This window comes from Macrosteles quadrilineatus, unplaced genomic scaffold (genome assembly GCF_028750875.1).
Source record: "Macrosteles quadrilineatus isolate MER2022 unplaced genomic scaffold, UCM_ALF_1.0 Scaffold_9__3_contigs__length_116548681, whole genome shotgun sequence".
Taxonomy (NCBI): Eukaryota; Metazoa; Arthropoda; class Insecta; order Hemiptera; family Cicadellidae; genus Macrosteles; species Macrosteles quadrilineatus.
In genome coordinates, this window is record NW_026542602.1 from 105,909,612 (window position 1) to 105,929,162 (window position 19,551).

The following is a 19,551-nucleotide window of genomic DNA, read 5'->3' on the forward strand; positions in this document are numbered from 1 at the left end:
GAAATGCGTTACCTACTAGTAAATTAAGTACTGTAGAAACCGCAATCAGAGAACAAATGCAGAGCTAAGTTGAAAACTGGAAAAATTGTCTCTCGGTTCAGTAAAAAAATATGACAGTGGATTTTTGCAAAATGCATCATAATACGCTGCCCAGATTGTAATGACTGTTTATCCAATAAAAACAACCAACATCTGGGAGAAAAATCAGAATTTTTTCTTTGATTACTTGAAAACTTGAAAATATTATGATGCAGAATGACAACCACAATTATTGATTACCTCACTCACTGTTGTTGGGAATGTCTATAAAAATACCAATTCTATAACATTAAGATTTCTCAAGATTAAACATTATAGGGCAAGATTCTTTACTGCCGGTTGAATAATATCGCTCAGCTGTTACATGTATGCATCAATCCGCTCAAAATTGTCCAAACATTATCTGTGAGCGTTAAAAATTGAATTTAAGAAATGTTCGTCTTTACTTGTGTGAAATATATTCAACTGAGTTACTATTACACCTCTATCCATACCATTTCGATAAGATTTGTAATTTTTGCTAAGATTTTAGAACATATTCAGCCGAGCAGACAGCAGTATCACAGGCATCTCAGCCCCTACAACATGAGTCGGGCGTTATCGTGTAGTTAGAAGGGCGGATGGCCGAAGAAAGCCGATGTTTTGAGCAGTCGCTTGAGCATGCCGGACGTACCGCGGTGCTGAAGACTCTTGTGCGTGGTCAGACTGTTTTTGGTGCGGTAACGACGATGGCAGAACTCACACACGTAAAGTGTGTCCGACTGCTCGTGTTTATCCTGGAAGTGACGTTTAAGGGAGTAGTAGCAACTGAAGGTGCGGCGACAGTAGGGGCAGTCTTGGGGTTCGTTTATCCCTCCAATCATGGGCGGTGGCATCACCATCCCTGTAACAAGAAGTATGAAACTAAAAATCGGGTTTTTTACCTCATTTTGATTGTTTTACTTGTGGTCAACACTGAAGATCTTATATTTTTATGTCGAGTAACTAATTGGATAATGAGGTCATCTAGTATTCAGAAGGTTTCCAGATTGATCTAGAAAAAAAGTAACTACCTAGCTTTTTGATGGTTTGAATATGAACGCAGCTCTACTTAATCCATTGGGCTTCATTTAATGATCCTAACTAAAATAATGATCTTAGAACAAATGTCATTTCTATTATTTAACTCTCATCTTCGCAATAGCTACGCACAATGGTGTGTCATACAAATCAAATTTAATAAGCTACAAATCCAACTCCCTAAAAGTTTTGTAGGATAAGTTCAATCTTCTTTGTCATTCATTCAATTGAATTGTGCCAGAGACAAATCTGTTTAACTTTTTTTTTTGTGCTGTTGATTCAATGTCAACATTACAGGAAATATATTAATAATTAGATAAGTCCAAAGTACACAAAAAGACTTTTTAAGATTGGAATTGACAGAACTATACATTTAAAAAGATATCACCAGTTTTATAATGCAAATGCAAATGCAGTTGAATCGACCTAGCAAAAGCCTGAGTTAATGGAAAATTACTGGTTTCGGTGCAATACGTCAACTTCATAAATAAGTCAATCTAATGAAATCAGTCTAATGTAATGAGTCAGTCTTTAGCTCAATCTGTGAGTGGTTCATTCAATTATGTTCTTTTAAAATAGAATATAGGAAGCAGCTGGTCCATATTGATGGGTTGACTACTTCAATATCCTGAAGTCGATGAGTCTTTATATTGATTTATTTTCATATTTGAGTCTCTCAATGGTTTATTTTAAGTATTCTCATGTGTATTTAGAACTGTATTTGTCAGTAAACTATCATGACGTGAGTAATTGTGAAAGTTACTGAGAAACACTAGAGAACCGTTTTGATTTGATAAACCTAGGCATACCTGGGGCTTTATATCAGGGTTGTACATAATATCGGTGAAGGCCGCGGCAGCAGTGGCGGCAGCGGAGTGGTGATGTAGGTGGTCTGATGGCTTAGGCTTGTGGTACGTGTAGATGTGCGTCATTAGCGAGTTGCGCGAGCAGTAAACTCGCTCGCAGATGGCGCATCGGTACTCCTCGTGGCGTGAGGCGTGTTTGTCAGCCACGTGGCGCTTTAGACTCGCTTTGGAGCACAACACCTTTCCACACGCCAAACAGGTGAACACCTTACGTAGACCTGCACACCAGCACACCATCAGACCACCACACCACCACCAGCCACCACTGCGATGTACGGGGCTTTACAAGGAGAGGTGTGTCGCTTCTGCGCGTCCTTTGTAAAGCCCTGTACAGCACAGGAATTACAGGGCATAAATCAACAGACAGAACATACACAAGGTTATACATGCCACTGATATTGTACGTTTACATCAGGAAAGAAGGAACAGGTCAAAAGTATATCCTGACTCAGGTCAAGTTGAAGCAGGCTACCTAACCAAAGAGTAGAACAGGACCATTGCAGGGCCCACCCTTCAAGAAAATCCCAATACACAAGCGTTCCTGAATACATCTCTTAAAAATGAAAATGTAACCAATAATTTGAAAATATTATTAATTTGTTACCTTGTTTTTTTCTAAGATAACGATTAATTATATTTTAAAATAATTGATAGCATTTTCACTTTTAAGAGTTTTATTCAGGAAGACTTGACTAATGGGATTTACTCGCAGGTTGGGCCCTGCCATTGTCCTGTTTTTCCTTTCGGTCAGCTAGGCTACTTAAACTAGACCTGAGTAAAGATATAGGCCTAACTTAAAAAAAAGAGTTCTAGGAAGTTGATAGTAGACTCAACAGGCACAACACATTAATTATTAATACTTCACCCTCTAAGATAGCTTACGCTTCATTCCCACTTCAAGATAAGTGTGTTGTAACCTTTTGGTTTACTAGACTGCCTGGAACTTTTTTCTTAAGCAATTTCTGCATCTGTTCCTTTTTTTATGTTTTAGTAAAATAAATGTTTAAGATCTGTAATATTCCAAATATTTCAAAGTCAACTGATGGTATAAAATATGATTAAGGTACAGGGAGCGGCAAAATGATCTGACGGTTTTCTTAGCTGCACTGTCGAGCGAGTAAGTGGCGGAGGGTGGTGGGAATAGGGGCGTTACAAAGCCAACGTGCGGACATTTTTAGTAGCCATGGGGCTGTGGACGACTGAGCACCATGTATTTGTAGTGGAAGTGTTTTTAAAAGTAGCAATTCTTGTGTAGCTGTTCAGTAGGCATTTCAATGTGGGTCAAAGAAGAAAAGTCCCAACTCGAAACACCATTTTGCTGTGGGTGGGTAGCTTTAGAGCTACTAGTTCAGCATTGAAACTAAAATCAACAGGCCATCCAAGGTCAGTCCGGACGCCAGAGAACGTCAAGAGAGTGAGGAAGATTGTGTGGTGTGGTTGAAAGTGCGATTCGTCACTCATAACGACTATTTTGTCACGTGTAAGTAAATTAATCACTTGTTATGAAAATGAGATGCGCTTTACGTAACCACTGTGCTTCAACTGCTGCAAGATTGCCATTTTGTATGAATGAAAGTGCGGGTCGTGCCGTAATACTCTTATACCGAGCGACCAGACATGTGCAGAGCTGCAGCTTATTTACGTGCAGGCCGCTGGGGACGGCTTCCACAGCTTCTCTCACTCACTAGACGTTCTCTGGCGTCCGGGCTGACCTTGGACCTGTTGGACTTTTTTCAATGCTGAACTAGTAGCTCTGAAGTTACCCACCCACAGCAAAATGGTGTTTTGAGTTGGTACTTTTCCCCTTGGGCCCACATTGAAACGTCTACGGAACTGCAGCTGAACAACTACACAGGAATTGCCACTTTAAAAAAAAACACTTCCACTACAAATGCATGGTGCTCAGCTGTCCCCAGGTCCATGGTTACTAAAAATGTCCGCACGTAGGCTTTGGAACGCCCCTATTCCCACCACCCTCCGCCCCTCACTTGCTCAACAGGGCGGCAAAGAAAACCGTCAGATCATTTTGCTGCTCCCTGTATAATCAATTCTTCCAAATTTAAATTACTATATTTAAATAATCTCAGTGGCCATGTATACTCCTAACGACAAGTGGTACTCTCTGGTGTGAAAAGTATTATACAGTAGACTCCCTCTTATCCAAACACCTTTAAACGGGACATCGGTTTAACGGGACTACACTCGATGGTAATGACATCTCTTTAACCGGACTAGATCGGCAGGAAGTGGGTAGTACTGAAACAACTGTTCTCAAAGGAAAAGATTTGAGACCAGTGATCACGTGTCTAAATACAATGCTCTCCTAAATTTAAGTCAAATACACTATACAGTACGCATTTAAACGGTCAGTTTTAACGAGGTTTTGGAGACGTTGGTTAAACCGGAAAAACCGTTATCCGGATTAGCCTTGGTCCCGAGGAGTCCGGATAGGAGGGAGTCTACTGTAAAGCCAAAAACAGAAAACAAATGTTCAATGTAATATGCTACCCTTATTTAAAACTGTAAACAATACTACTCTTCAGAATTTGTCTTTAAGGTATTTTGAGATGTTTTGTATTTGCAATCTGCGAATAAAATGTACAATCTGCAAATAAAATGTATATCTGTGGATAAAATAACATACTTCATGTTGATAAAGAAGTTATTTTACTTGTCTTGGAAAGTTAAAGTAAGTGAAAACCAAATGTTTAGATTAAAATGGTAATTTAATCCATGTTACTCAGCCTTAGTTTGCTTGTATAATGATAATATTTTCTTACCTTAGCATTTAGCAATCCAACCCTGATAACTTTTTCTAGAATCAAGTTATAAGTAGAAATTTCATCATAGGCTAGGTGATTACAGATATAATAACAAATATAATATTTTTACTTTAAATTTGATTCTAAAGAAGTTATTGATTTCAGATTACGTAGTTAAGAAAATACAATTGAAATTACATGTCTGCAGATTTCAGGCCTTGCCCAATATAAGGTCATGTGTTAAATTTGTGTTATTTATCTGTTAAGGTTGAACCTAAAATGTGTGGTAAATCTTAACTCTCTAAATATTCGGTTTTAAATTTAAAAAAAATCTATCTCACTCTCTTTCTACACCAATCTTTGACTGATATTCAGATTTAAATGTGCAGAATTGTGCTCCTGCCTAAATTTAATACATTATGAATGATTAATGGTCTTGTTTATACTCATTTCAAAATAATAGTTTTTCATCACAACTTTGTCTCAAAAGTATGCAAGGCGAGCGGTGAGCTTGATAGGGAGGAGGGAGAAAGAGTTGATTTCATGTTTATACTCGTGTGCTAGCGAGATGGTTTTTGTAGGTATCAGACATCAGGGGTCTTGTTAGTTACTATCGTCAGTTGTCTACTTTGACTAGGTTACTCCTGCTGTTTCTTAACATATTTTATAGTGCCGAAAACATAAACAAGTGTACTCAATGGAGAAAAAACATAGACATGTGGACCTCCAACCTGGTCATATTTCACGAAACAAAAATCTGGCGTAACCACCCTCGTATCAACTTCTTATGATGAAGAATCAGATTTAGATGTACACTGGCTCACGGCGGTTAACAGTTGAAATGGGGGGTTTTGGACATAGTTCTAGGTGTTAAAAATGGCTTTAGAAAGTCACCAAATGGCTTTAAAAATACTAGTTTTTATCATCCTTTCAGTAAGCAATTCATTAAGATTGTTCGAGTTTATATTATTGGAGTTCAATTTCACTGATATCGACCGACGTCTCATTAATCGTAGGGTTTGATCACCATGTGAGTTGTACTATTAAGTTCCAGACTAATGATAGTTAACTGTAACTCAATCTACCTAAGAATGCACTGTTAGTATTTAAACCATATCAAGGATATCCACGGAATGTTATTATGTGACGACATTTTACTTGTACAGAAACAAATCAATATTTGGCTCGTTGTTTATAATACAATTTCATTTCCTACCATAAAAATCATCAATTTTTCTTTTCATGTTCTTCTCAACTTATAAGCAATCACTAAAACATCAAACTTTTTGTCTATGCTTGAAGCATTTAGTCAAAAGTGAAATGCAAGTGAGGTAAAAAGCCTATTAATTTTTTTATATTTCAACCTTACATTATTGAAAACTTATTTAAACTTAAATTTATTGTATCAGATTTAATTCTATAAGATTTAAATTCTAGTATACGTAAATAATTTACAAGACGAGAAATATATGTAAGGTGTTAAAATGGGTCTCCGGAATTTTATCCCCCTGGAATTTTACCCCCTGGGCAAAGCTGACGTCACTATGACGTAGTAACCTGAGTGGCCAAAAGTTTGTTCGCGGCCGGAATTTAACCCCCGCGGATTTGGAAGTCTAATGAAAATAGTCAGAGCGGATTAATTTGATTAGCGTTAAAAACCGGAATTTTACCCCCTGTCCATATAAATAGCGTTTAGACAACTGAAGATGTACGGGCCGGATTTTTACCCCCGGATTTTTACCCCCGGAATTTTACCCCCGAACTTTTACCCCCCGGAATTTTACCCCCTGGCTGCTTTTAGAAATTGAATGATTGATTTTCTTTTTTCTGTTTTTAATTAATTGTAAACATTTCATTATTTAGTAGCCTATCTTTATTTATTTATTTTGTAATCTAAACTAAGTAAACAGAATTCACTGTTTTATTTTGATTATATTAACCAACAGTTGGCTTCAAAGATGGAATCCTTATACTCGAATCTCAAAATTAAAATTAAAAACCTGTTCGATTAGTTAAGGTTACAAATAAATTAAGATAGACTACTCAATAATAAAATGTTTACCATTAAATTAAAACTGAATGAAGATAATTAATAATCATTCTCGCTAATTAATTTATATATCTGGCCAGGGGGTAAAATTCCAGGGGTAAAAATCCAGGGGTAAAAATCCGGGGGGTAAAATTCCGGGGGTAAAAATCCAGGGGGTAAAATTCCAGGGGTAAAATTCCGGGGGTAAAAATCCGGGCCGTACATTCTAGTTTTTTTATAATTTGATGTGTTCTGATTAAATTCACAACCGTGAAAATATATGTTTAATTCCGCGTTTAATCCACCGAGCTGATGTCGCGAAACTCAAAAGTTCGCGGCCGGAATTTTACCCCCTGGTTTGTGACATCACGTTTGCCCAGGGGGTAAAATTCCAGGGGGATAAAAATCCGCTACCCCGTTAAAATGACGATACAGTATATAAGCCACTTAATTGTTTAAATTTTATGGAGTTTACTTCCATTATGCTTTGTGCAAAATCGTTTGATCCACCAGTTGAAGTAAAAAACAGTAAAAAAGTTCCCTGTTTTCTAATATTAAGACACTAATATTAAGAAAATCTACACCGTAGCTAGGAACGCAGTTGGAGACGGTGAATATTTTAACGCCTTCAATCTGAGAGACGCAATACTTCATACTGTTGGATCAAACTAACTCACATTTTAGTTATGGATCAAACGACCCAATCGAATGATCCAAAGTGAAACGTACAGTCTATTTCATAAGTTAACTCCATGATATAAAATTGTATTCCTGGTTATGACTGTACTTTGGATCAAATGATCGGCTTTATAACTGGTGGATAAAATGATTTTGGATCAAAGGAACGGCTTTTTAACTGGTAGATCAAAAGATTTTCGATCAAACGATCTGCAATATAAAGGGTGGATCAAACGATTTTGGATCATTTGAAGATGGTCCTAATTTGCATAATGTAACTTACATTTTTTAGGTAAAATGTATTATACACTGATTATATTTGAATAGTGAACTGAGGATGATAACTTTACAACAAGGGGATATCATAGTCGGTTTAGTAAATAAATAACTGTTTAATAACCAAACAATATAAACAATTCACCCCAAAATACTCAAGATCTGTTATAATTTGAGTAATGTCAATTGATGATGCTGATTTAATTCAGAATAATTACTTTACAAAATTCTATTGTAAAAATATGTTTGATTATGAAATCATACAAACTAATTAATAATGCGGACACATTAAACTTATGTAAAGTGTTAGTTTCTATTTGTAAAAAATCTTAAAACTTAAAAAATAAAACTATTAAAATTTAAAACCTAATAAATAAAATAGATTAATGTAAAACCCCTAAATTTAATCGAATAAATCGTCCAAAATTTCTAAATCACAAAACCTTTAATATATTCCCGAAACAAATAAATCCATACTATTATTAATTTTTACAACCCTATTTGCATTATAAATAATTTATTGTATATTTGAAATTTCTGTAGACTAAGTTTGATTATAAAACTGATCTACGGCAATCTGTTTTTAAAATATTTACTATTAAGGTGATTGTGTTTCAACATATATATTGAGGTATTTACAAATGTATAAACCTAAATATTTATAACAAACAAGTGCAGTGTTTTTATAGCAGTCTTGTACTTGTATGAACAAAATCCATACAAATATTTAATAAGTCTCTCAATAATTAATTGTGACTTTTTACATAATAAAAGGTGGTGTAATATTACACTATAGGTAAAAAAGGCATAGCATTGTGTAAAAAGATATGTGTAAACTGTATTGAAATTTATTATGTCTTTAAACAACTGGATGTTTCCAACAAAATAAGACTGGTGTTCTGAATTTTCAACATTAAATAGGAAGCATATTCCGAAAAAAGTTGATTCAACGATAATTAAACTTAAGTAGAAGAATAATGTTTCACATCATAGTATTGTGTATAGTCAATGACAGTATCTAATTTTGTTACTACAAAAAGATCCATCTCCTACTTTCCCCTAAGTAAAACGACTTATTGAGATAGAGTCTTGAAAATATTACCTATATAACATCAGGAAAATTAAATAATAAACAAAATAAAATACCGATCGTACCCCCACCGCAGTAAACCTGCAGACTAGGCAAATTTCCATATGTTTGATTGGATTTTTACTCAAATATTTTCTTAAACTTGTCAGATTATTTATTCCCTATTTTTTAAATGATATTCAATTTTATGAGAACCTATGTTTGCTGCTACAGGGAAAGAAAAATAATATTTTTTTGTAAATGTTAATAGTATAGTATGAAATAAATAACTTTGATTAAAATATATCCGCTCTACACAATGGTCTATTACGAGTGACGGTCAATATGTACATAAATTAAGAGTAAACATTTAAAAAAGCCATTATTGCAAAATTTTAAGCCCCAAACCCCATTCTCATGACCCAATCCTGCTAGTTAGCGAACCAATTCAAGTGTATCCAGCCCTACATTATCATGCCAAATTTGTTTGAAATTGGACCAAATTACTCGAGTTATCATGTTCACAGACATATATAAAAATTTGTGCAAATACCCAGTGTTTTGTCCTCTAGGGACATAGAAATGAAAAAGTAAATAGGTCCCGGGGCTAGGTCTTTTTCCCTTTAGGGAAATTCGCTAAAATATCAAATAAGTATTCAAAATTACTGTCATAGGAAATTCAGTTAAATAAAAACCTGACCATAAAATAAATATTTTTTGAAGGAATCTAAAGTTTAGTAGGCAAATCAACAATAAAAACGAAGTATAACAAAATAAGCTTACAAACTATTAAAATAATATGGGAACCTTAGAAACAAATTGTTACCCATAAATTATGTTTATTTTAATTGTAATGAAGTCTTAATAATGGAAAATGTAACACAATACGCTACAGAAAACAGTTTGTCATAGGAAACCTAAACTTAGATTAGTAATCATAGACAAATAGAATTAAATATAGACCGACAGCAGTGGTGCAGTTAGCGTTCTGGCGTCCAGCGCTGGGAGCACCGTGTAGTTAAGGTGCACGTGCTATGTAACTACACAGCGCTCCTGGCAGTGGACGCCAGAACAGATGCTAACCGCAGCACTGCTGTCGATCTATATTTAATTCTATTTGTCTATGGTAATATGCTTTGATTCTGTGTTAGATATGAACATTAAGTATATTTAATACAATACTCAATTCATCATTCCCCAAAATATAGATGCTAATACTTTTAGACTAATCAGTATTTAAAATAGTTTAGTATTTTTATAAAAATAAGCTTGAACAATTAAGAAGGCAAGCATTACAACGAATAACATGTATGCGGCACTAATATATAGGATTAATGATTTACTATATATATCTCTAAGTACATACTACAACAGGTAAGTATTTTTTTATACAATGTTTTTAGCCCTTATCATAACTTTCACATTGTTAAGGTATGTTTCATTTTATTTTTACATATCAATTTAAGTTGTTTGTACAAGTGCCAAGATGTATGGGAGAGTGTTTGCATCAAAACAAGCCTAAAACACATGTAATGGGGACAAATTTTACTGCCGTTTTCCCTTATACCGGCATTCATGGCAGAATTTTTCTATTGAAACACGACTTGATCCAGGCACATTTTCTCTGCACAAAACCCACAGTAGATGCATTTAAATGGAAAGTTAGGTTATTTTACAAGTGGTAAGACATGTGCCAGTTTTATTTTTTTTAACAACACCTGAAGAAACATGTCTCTGGCACATTTCTACAGGGAATTTTCTAAAATGATATATACCTTTTAAACTGTTAGATACCATAACACTGTTTGGAAATCATACTTTATACAACCAAGATGTAAAAAATGTCTCATCACACTGTAATATTTGGTTGGAAAGTTATCATTCCGAGTGTCAGTTTTGGAATGTAACAAATCACTCGCGTCACTTTACACTCTCACTTCACTTATTGAAACTGATTCCTGTCATCCTGTGTCGCAAAATGTGAGTTGCTCTCAGTTCGGAACTTTCTGTGGTAGATGCTGCGGTGATTTCGCAGGCTGTTCATTGTTCGATAACTCTTGTTACAAATGTCGCAGAGTAGTTTGGTGTCGGGCCGCGGGCCACCTCGCCAGCCTGCAACCAGAAGTCAACGTCACTTCTTCGCCAGGCTACGGTCCAAACACTTGTCCTCCGTCACTTCACTAACAACCAACACTAACAGGTTCACTAACAGGTTAGTCTTATTTGTATACATGAGTTTTGACTGGGGATTTCTCTGCTCACACTGCCTTGCTTCATTTACCCTTCCCTAGCAGCAAGAAAATGTTGTAAATAATTTGATTGACCCATCTTTATGGACACATTGAAGCCAATTATTTATCAAAACATAATTGAACGAACCACTCATACAGTGTGTTACCTCCTAAAGTCAAATTGTCTACCTTAATTTTTGTTACATAAATAGTTGAAATAACTTCTTGATCAGCATTGTACGTGTTATTAAATTTACGGAAAGTAAATAAAAGAAACGTCTTATAACACTTAAAATTTTAAGTGTTATAAGACGTTTCTTTTGTTTACTTTCCATAAATAGTTGACAAAAGGTGGTCCCTTCACTTTGGGTTTGTTAAGTGTTTCTATTTGATAGACATCAATAATGAACATTCATTCACTCTGTTGGTGGTCAACTGTTCATTTTTTCTAAAACTGACAACAACATTAAAATGGGAATAGAATGTGTAGTTCTATCCATAGTTGAAGATGATTTTTTATAGCCTTTTGTAAAATGCTTTTGACATTATTACATAATATTTTGATCATACTTACTTTTTGAAATATAATGCTAAATAATTCTAAATATTGTAATATTCATAAATTATTTTAACAAAAGGTAATATTTTACAAATATTTACAACGTGTCCTTGCTACTAGGGTTGGTTACACTTAGGTTACTTAAGGTGATAATGGTCTTAAATGCTGTAAAAAGGAAGCGCATATTTTTAGGAGGTATTATAAACCATACTTACGACTTTTTTATAGTTCAAGCCACATTTGTTTGCATATTTTACATGTTGAATACACTTTGAGCAGATGGTTTGTAACATATAATACATGGAGGAACTGATATATTGTGATTGAGGACATTTAAGTTCAGCAACAGTTTTCTGAGTCAAACAAAACATACAATAATTTGACACAACGACAAATACATTACAGTATGTGTATTCTACATGCTACAATACATAATCCAGACATTTACTTTCACAATATTGATCTTACAAACCATCTTGGCTCAATAAAACATTCTGTACATGTACAATTTTTATTCATTTAATTTTGTTCATTCAAAAAGTTTTATTGTTACATATACTCTCAATGGTATGGGACAAATGTTGCTAGGCCTATTTATTTATTGTAAAACTAACAGTTGAGTATAATTAATTACAACTTTACTGATCCCTACTTATCGTTTATACAATTATATTACATTTTACTTTTAATCTTCAATTTTAACTGACAAAGAAAGTTTTCAGTATTATGTATTTACAAAAATATTTATATTTCAACAAACCTACTCAAATGGGCTGAGCTAATAAGTAATGTTATGTGCATTCAATGAAATGCAAAACTTGCTAAACATTTAGAGATAATGAAAATTAATTAGCTGACTTAAAAATATCAAACAATGGTTTTACTGAAAGCAAAATCATACATTTTCCTTGGATATATTTTAGAATTGAAAATTACAATGCACAGATTTCTCACTTGCTCTTGGCTTGTTAGGTATAAAAAGATAACAAAAGACCCAACAGTAATTTGGAAAAAAAAGTCCTTATAAACCTGAGTGTTCAATTGATTATGTTCCTAAAAGAACTTTTCTCTGGTTAGGTTTGTTGACTAAATCAGATTAATTGAAATAGCTACATACTGTTTTGATCAAGAGCCAGGGACCAAAAAAAGTGACAAGATTATTTTAAAGTAGGTTAATTGAATTTTGTGTTAAACTAGCTTGTGCCGTTCTAGACAGGTTGTGTTACTTTTTTACAAATTTTGAGCTGCAAACCCAGGATATTTTAACTAGCTACTTAAATATTTTGCTACTTACACTTTTTAGGAGCAAGAAAATAGTTTCAGTTTTAATGCTGTATCTTAACACTAATTGTTGTGCATACACAAGATGTATAGGCCTGCTCTTTGAAAACCAAAGCATTGTAATTGTTGTTTAACCAGTACAATAGTAAATAAAATTTAAAAAATGTTTTTGAAGAATTCATATCACTTTATTGGTCTTGTTACAGTTCAACATCTCTGTTCTTGAAAATGTAAATAAAGTACAAATGGTGTCAACTTCTTTGCTGGCTCTTGCTCTAACAGTTGTGCTTACACATACTGCATACCCTTTGTTTCAATCACCACTACAGATTATTTAACTCAAAAAGTAAACAGTTTTTCTCATCACTTGACTACACTCTGTTCCAGTCTCTGTTTTTGGGATGGTACTTGGAGTTGTGTACGAGAAGGCTGTTGCGGGTGCGGTAGGGCTTGCGACATCGATGACACCAGAACTGACGTGTCTGAGAGCAGTGGATATCCTGAATGTGGCGTTGTAGTGTCGCGTAGCTAGCGAGACCTCTGCCGCAGACAGGGCATTGACAGCGAGCCGAACCTAACCAACATCACTTCTCAGCCTACCTGATAACACTGCCACTTCACCCAACTATAATTATGTCAGTCACTCAACTCGGGAGTTATCGTCATCCATATTTTATTCAAGGCAATTATGAATTTAAATTTGATCTTATATTCATAAATTTGTGGTATTATTTTATAGATAGATTTTGTATATAAGTTAAGGATCAAACATAGAGTACAAGAGTGTAGGTTTTAAGAATTTTGTGAGTGCAGCAGGATTACTTGTATGGGAAAGAGTACACGCTGGCACAAGAAGAAACACAAAACGTTACACTATATACATCAGAAGAGTGTAAATTATCATCAACTCAAACCATTCTCTGTTGAAAATGCTCTTGGTGACAGTGGAATGTTCTAATTTCTTAATAGTATAGTGTAAACTTAAATTGTTTTGTTTTTAGTGCCAAAATAAACTCTTTTCTATTCAGGTAGGTCTGCGTTCCTCACAAAAATCCTTTTCTCTCGATATATTATAATCAAAACATCTTATATAAATGTTTGGTTCTATGCCATAAAAAACACAGTAATAAAACTATATTAGTAATTGCCATAATTGGCGGTATTTAGACCCAACTTACAGGACAGAAGGTTTTTGTTTTAACACTAGACCAGTTGGGCCGTATTGGTGATGATAAGATGAACTTATTTAAAAAAATTTGTGCACAAATCTTCTACCATGACTTGCAAAAATTTAGTTTTTACAACATGGATTTGTCTTTTGATATGATTACATTTTTGGTAGTGCCTCGACTAAGGTCAAATCAAATCCCAGTTCCCACAACATTGGTAAAGTCATTAGTAAATCTTTCCGAGTTAAAACCTACCATTTCTATATTTATTGCCCCTTTAATGTGTAGCGTTTTCTAAGCATAGGTAATTAATTTCATAAACTAACGTCCATTTATGAATAGACCAACAAACAACTAACACAATAAAATAAAAAGGAGAGTGCTACCTAACTTATGACTCAGTTCCTACTCATCTAATACTTGTGTTTTTGTGTATAGTATACACCAAAAGTAAGTAAACAACTTAATCATAATGGTAGGTATAGATAGGTCCACTCTTTTAACATCTTAGATGTTTGAAAGCTGCTAAAAGACAATTATTTAATGAGGTAGAAACTTTTCAAGAGTTTGTGTCTTCTTTACTTTTTCAATGTCAGTTGACAGATTTGCATTCAGAAAAGTATTACGATGTAGATAATGTGCTTAGGTGGCTTTCTCGTATGTGCACTATAAGACTGTTAGAGGGGATACAGTGATGAAGTTGAGAAAATCTTGTTTGCTGATCGACAAGCTTAAGACTACCAGAATTCACCATCGTCCTTTATAGTCTCATCAGTTCATAAATCTCTTGTTAATTAAGTGGTTCGCTTTAAAATTTCCTCTAACTTTGGCCACTGTTTCAAGCAAGACTGATGAACAACCACAGTTGACAGTATGAAGAAAACATAAACATGGTGCAAATATTCAAGACCACCTTCAAACTCCCTCCAACCCTTAACAAAAGTTTTCTACATCCAATCACTTACATTTATCCACGTCTATCAACTGTCGATGAACTTAAATAGCAGTTAACGCCTTAAACTACAGAAATCTAATCACAGAATGTGACGTGTACTTGGTGGGAGCGTCGATTTACCTTTACCTTGTTTTCAGATACTATGATGAGATAAATTGTTGCTTAGGGGTTAGAAACAGCTATAAATAGAAATAGGGGTAGAGGAAGAAGCATCACACGGTTTGTCTAAGATTTGCACTAGCTTGCTTACCCGCAACGGGAGGTACACTGAACACCTTAAATTATGGAGTCTCATAATTTATTTCTGTATATAGGATTTTTCAGGCTATGGCTTTCAAAATGAATGGTATATAACTATAATACTATAAATACTAATAATTCTAAAGTTGATTAAGCGTCCAAAAGGGCATTGTTAGTTATTAGAGGTGAAATATTATCAAGTAAAATAACTGTTGCTTTATTTATTATTTAATATATTTTTTTATTATTTACAATTTTTGTTAATGAAGAAAGATCACCATTGTAGTTGAATATAGATAGCCAATAAAATAGTGAAAGTTCATACTAAAAATTCTTAAACTAAATCTTAAAAAAAACTCTAGTGAACTAACTAGTCTACCTACCTAAAATGTCATTTTAATTTAATGACACTATTACTACAGAGTACAAAAGTTAGTTAAAGTGCATTTTGTATATATATTATTTGCTAAAAAAATTGAACATAATCTTTCTTAAGGAATAATTTACAATGTTAGTTTTTAAATGATTTTCCTCTTACATATTTATAAAAATCTATTTTTAACTCCTATCAATTAATGCTTATCGGATAAAAATTGTTTTAAGACTGATTGAAATTGAGAAATAATTTTTATTACCTTTTATAACACAATACAGTGGTGCAATCCGTTTTATCTACCTAAATCAATCTAAGCATTTAAATAAATGTTTTAAATGTTTGACGTGTTTACAATTAATTTAGCATTTTTTTTAAGATTTCATTGTTCTTAAGCTTACAGTTTTGTAATTTTTATATAATACCAAATTGTAGGCTACTTTGAACTTGCCTTACACCAATTTGCCATAAATGCCAATCTCATCTTTGAAACTTGCTTTTGGTAATTAATAAAAAGTTTGTATTACTATTATATCATGTGCCGTCCTGTGCATGATTTAATAATTATGATTTATTCTACTATGGACGAGAATAACTCCCACCTGTTTTTGATTTATGTCCTACTGTTTCCTTACGAAATCTTTTTTTGTCTTCAGGAGTATCAACTGATATCAAAGGGTCATCATTAAACTCAGTTAGTCCAATATTTTTTTTATCGTTAAGATTTTGATTGCCATTTTTACCGGCCAATTTCCTAGATGGAGCATCTCTTTTTCCTTTACTGGGTTTATTATCCTCTAGACCACTTTCAACAGTAAGACCAGAATCTTTTTTCTTAGCAGACTTGGATTCATTTCTTGCATCTTCTTTCTTGTTAGATGTTGATGTAAGTTTAGTTTCTTCATTCTCTGCGTCTTCTTTCTCATTGGGTGTTGGTGTAACTTTAGTTTCTTCATTCTTTTTATCTTCTTTCATGCTAGATGTTGATGCAACTTTAGTTTCTTCATTCTTTGTGTCTTCTTTCATGTTAGATGTTGATGTAACTTTAGTTTCTTCATTCTTTCGGTCTTCATTCATGGTAGATGTTGGTGTAACTTTAGGTTCTTCATTCTTTGCATCTTCTTTCTTGTTAGATGTTGATGTACCTATAGTTCCTTCATTCTTTGTGTCTTCTTTCATGTTAGATTTTGATGTAACTTTAGTTTCTTCATTCTTTGTGTCTTCTTTCATGTTAGATGTTTCTTCATTCATTGGGTCTTCATTCATGTTAGATGTTGGTGAAACTTTAGGTTCTTCATTCTTTGCATCTTCTTTCTTGTTAGATGTTGATGTAACTTTAGTTACTTCATTCTTTGTGTCTTTTTTCATATTAGATGTTGATGTAACTTTAGTTTCTTCATTCTTTGCGTCTTCTTTCTTATTAGTTGTTGGTGTAACTTTAGGTTCTTCATGCTTTGCATCTTCTTTCTTGTTCGATGTTGATGTACCTATAGTTCCTTCATTTTTTGCGTCTTCTTTCATGTTAGATGTTGATGTAACTTCAGTTACTTCATTCTTTTTATCTTCTTTCTTGTTGGATGTTGATGTAACTTTAGTTTCTTCATTTGTTGCATCTTCTTTCTTGTTGGATGTTGATGTAACTTTAGTTTCTTCATTTGTTGCATCTTCTTTCTTGTTAGATGTTGATGTTCCTTTAGTATCTTCATTCCTAGAACTTATATTCTCTATAGATGTCGAATCTTTGGTTTCAGTACTCTTAGAACTGTTATCATTAGTAGATTTTAATGTACGTATAGTTTTTTTAATCCTGCTGCCTGAGGTACCAGTAGATACTCTAGGCATATCTTTAGTTTCTTCATTCCTGTGACTTTCAATTACAGTAGTGGTAGTTGATCCATCTTCAGGTTTTTCAATCATAATATCTTCATTTTCAGTAGTAGTAGTTGCTTTATCTTCAGTTTCTTCATTGCTACGATCTTCATTTTCAGTAGTTTTACTTGGTCTACTTTTAGTGTCATCATTCCTAGCACTTTCATTCTCAGTGGATGTTGATCCCTCCATAGTTTTATCATTCCTAGGATCTTCATTGTCAGTAGTGGTTGATCTACCTTTAAGTTCTTCATTCCTAGAAGTTTCTTTCTCAGTTGATATTGATCTACCTTTAGTTTTTTCTTCCCTAGAAACTTTATTTACAGTTAATGTAGATATGGCTGGAGTGGGAATAAATGTCGGACCAATTTTGTTTTTTTCACTCGCACTACCTTTTTCATTACTGGTCATGATTGATAGTGGACTCCTAAGGATCTCTTCGCCATTAACTTCTACACTTTTGTTCTTGCTATCAACTGTTGTCATTACATTTTTAGGTTGCATTGGTCTAACAGTTTCACTTAAAGGTGAATTGTTTGTTTGCTCACTAGGCTTGGTTTCTTTATCGGCATTGGATTTTTGCCTAACAGCTAAACTTAACTGCTTGATGAACTCATCAACTGATACATCTGGAATTTGAGCAGGAGTATTTTGTCCAAGACCGGGTGATAAACCCTTGTTCACCAATCCAGAGTTTCCATTGGCTAAAACAAAAACTGGAGTTGTTTTGAAATTAGAATCATCGGACTGGTCTCGCAATTTGTTGTTATTTGTTTTAAAATATTTCACACATAGGTTGGTTATGAGTTTTGCAATAACTTCACAAAATAGTGTTAGCCAAACTCTTTTTGCTATTGTTAAAAATGTTTCTGATCGAACGAACAATGTAACAGACCTAAAAAACGAGGATAAATAGCTAGACGAGGTTGAGTTTGCAAGTTCAGATGACTCATTGTAAGTTGTTGAGGTTTCTTCTCCATATTTATATACTTTCTTACTATTACTTACATTTGCTGAATTCTCTTTTTCAGTTTTGATCGAAGGATTTTTCCCAGAATTACCAGTCCCATGCAATTTCTTTGCCACTTTTTTTCCAGTTTTTTTCACAACATCAGATTGTGATTCCATGATATATTTTTTCACTGTTAGATATCCTTTTTCTTTTTCTATCTTTCCCCAATATTCAAAAGGTTTACCTGACTCCTCTGGCACGATAAACCTCTATCTACCTCTATCTGCAGAACCTAGAGTTTAAGTAGCAAAAAAAGTTTAGGTAGTTTGCAAATTTGTGTAAGTAAAATAACCTAATCTGATACCTAAATGTTTTGAAAAATGGTACATATCTTTTTTATTTACATTATGCTAATAAATTACACAACAATTATTACTCAAACAACAACCACACTACACTGGATAAAACTAAGTTAGAGAGATACTTTTATCTCTTTAAATATTATCTTAAATGAGCAATCTAATTACAAATATAACTTTACAATGATAATAAATATTGAAAGCATAGTAGATTCAACATTTTTTAATCTGAGTTAAGGCCAGTTTATTTGAACGCTGTGATTTTTCTGTATTTGTCAGCATTTTTAATTAAATATTTATAGAGATATTAATTATTAAGAGTTTGAGGTGAGTTAATAATATTGAACACTGTCATAGTTAAATATTTCATTATTCCTTGTAGTTCAATGAAGTGAACAAATTTAAGGTTTTTAACACCTTACTGAATTTGTACTTTTAGAGTCTGGAGTCTGCCGTTATGATTAACTTAAAATAAAATTAACATTTTTTTGGATTAGCTTAAAAAAATAGTATTACTAAAAATTATAAAATAAGGGTTTGGTTTTGTAATTAATTAGCAATTGATTTAGTTACCAGTATGCTTTACTTTGATCAAACAAAAAAAAAATCAAGCTTTGAATATCGATTAAGTTTTGATCCTGCTTTGCAATATAATATATAATTGCAATATAATTTTTCTATTATAAAATTTATTAAAAGCAATGCAATGTTGCAATAGACATACAATAAAATAGCAATCAATATTCCTCTTTATCCAATACAGTTTGCATGAATTTGTGGGAGTA

At 33.4% G+C, this 19,551-nt stretch overlaps 1 protein-coding gene across 5 annotated transcripts in view; it reads right to left on the reverse strand.

Annotated features, from left to right (window-relative positions):
- The window catches only part of LOC129002319 (broad-complex core protein-like), a 91,124-nt gene continuing 71,573 nt past the window's right edge, over positions 1 to 19,551 (reverse strand). For 2 of the 5 annotated variants that reach the window (XM_054430027.1, XM_054430026.1), the window contains exons 7-8: positions 1,908 to 2,182; positions 834 to 922 (exon numbers count right to left, since the gene is read on the reverse strand). In XM_054430027.1, coding sequence (XP_054286002.1) covers positions 914 to 922; positions 1,908 to 2,182 — 284 coding nt within the window. In that variant the 3' untranslated portion in view covers positions 834 to 913. Of the gene's footprint in view, positions 923 to 1,907; positions 2,183 to 10,375; positions 10,891 to 13,045; positions 13,424 to 19,551 lie in introns of those variants that run through there. The other 3 variants (XM_054430028.1, XM_054430030.1, XM_054430029.1) reach the window with 3 other exon arrangements.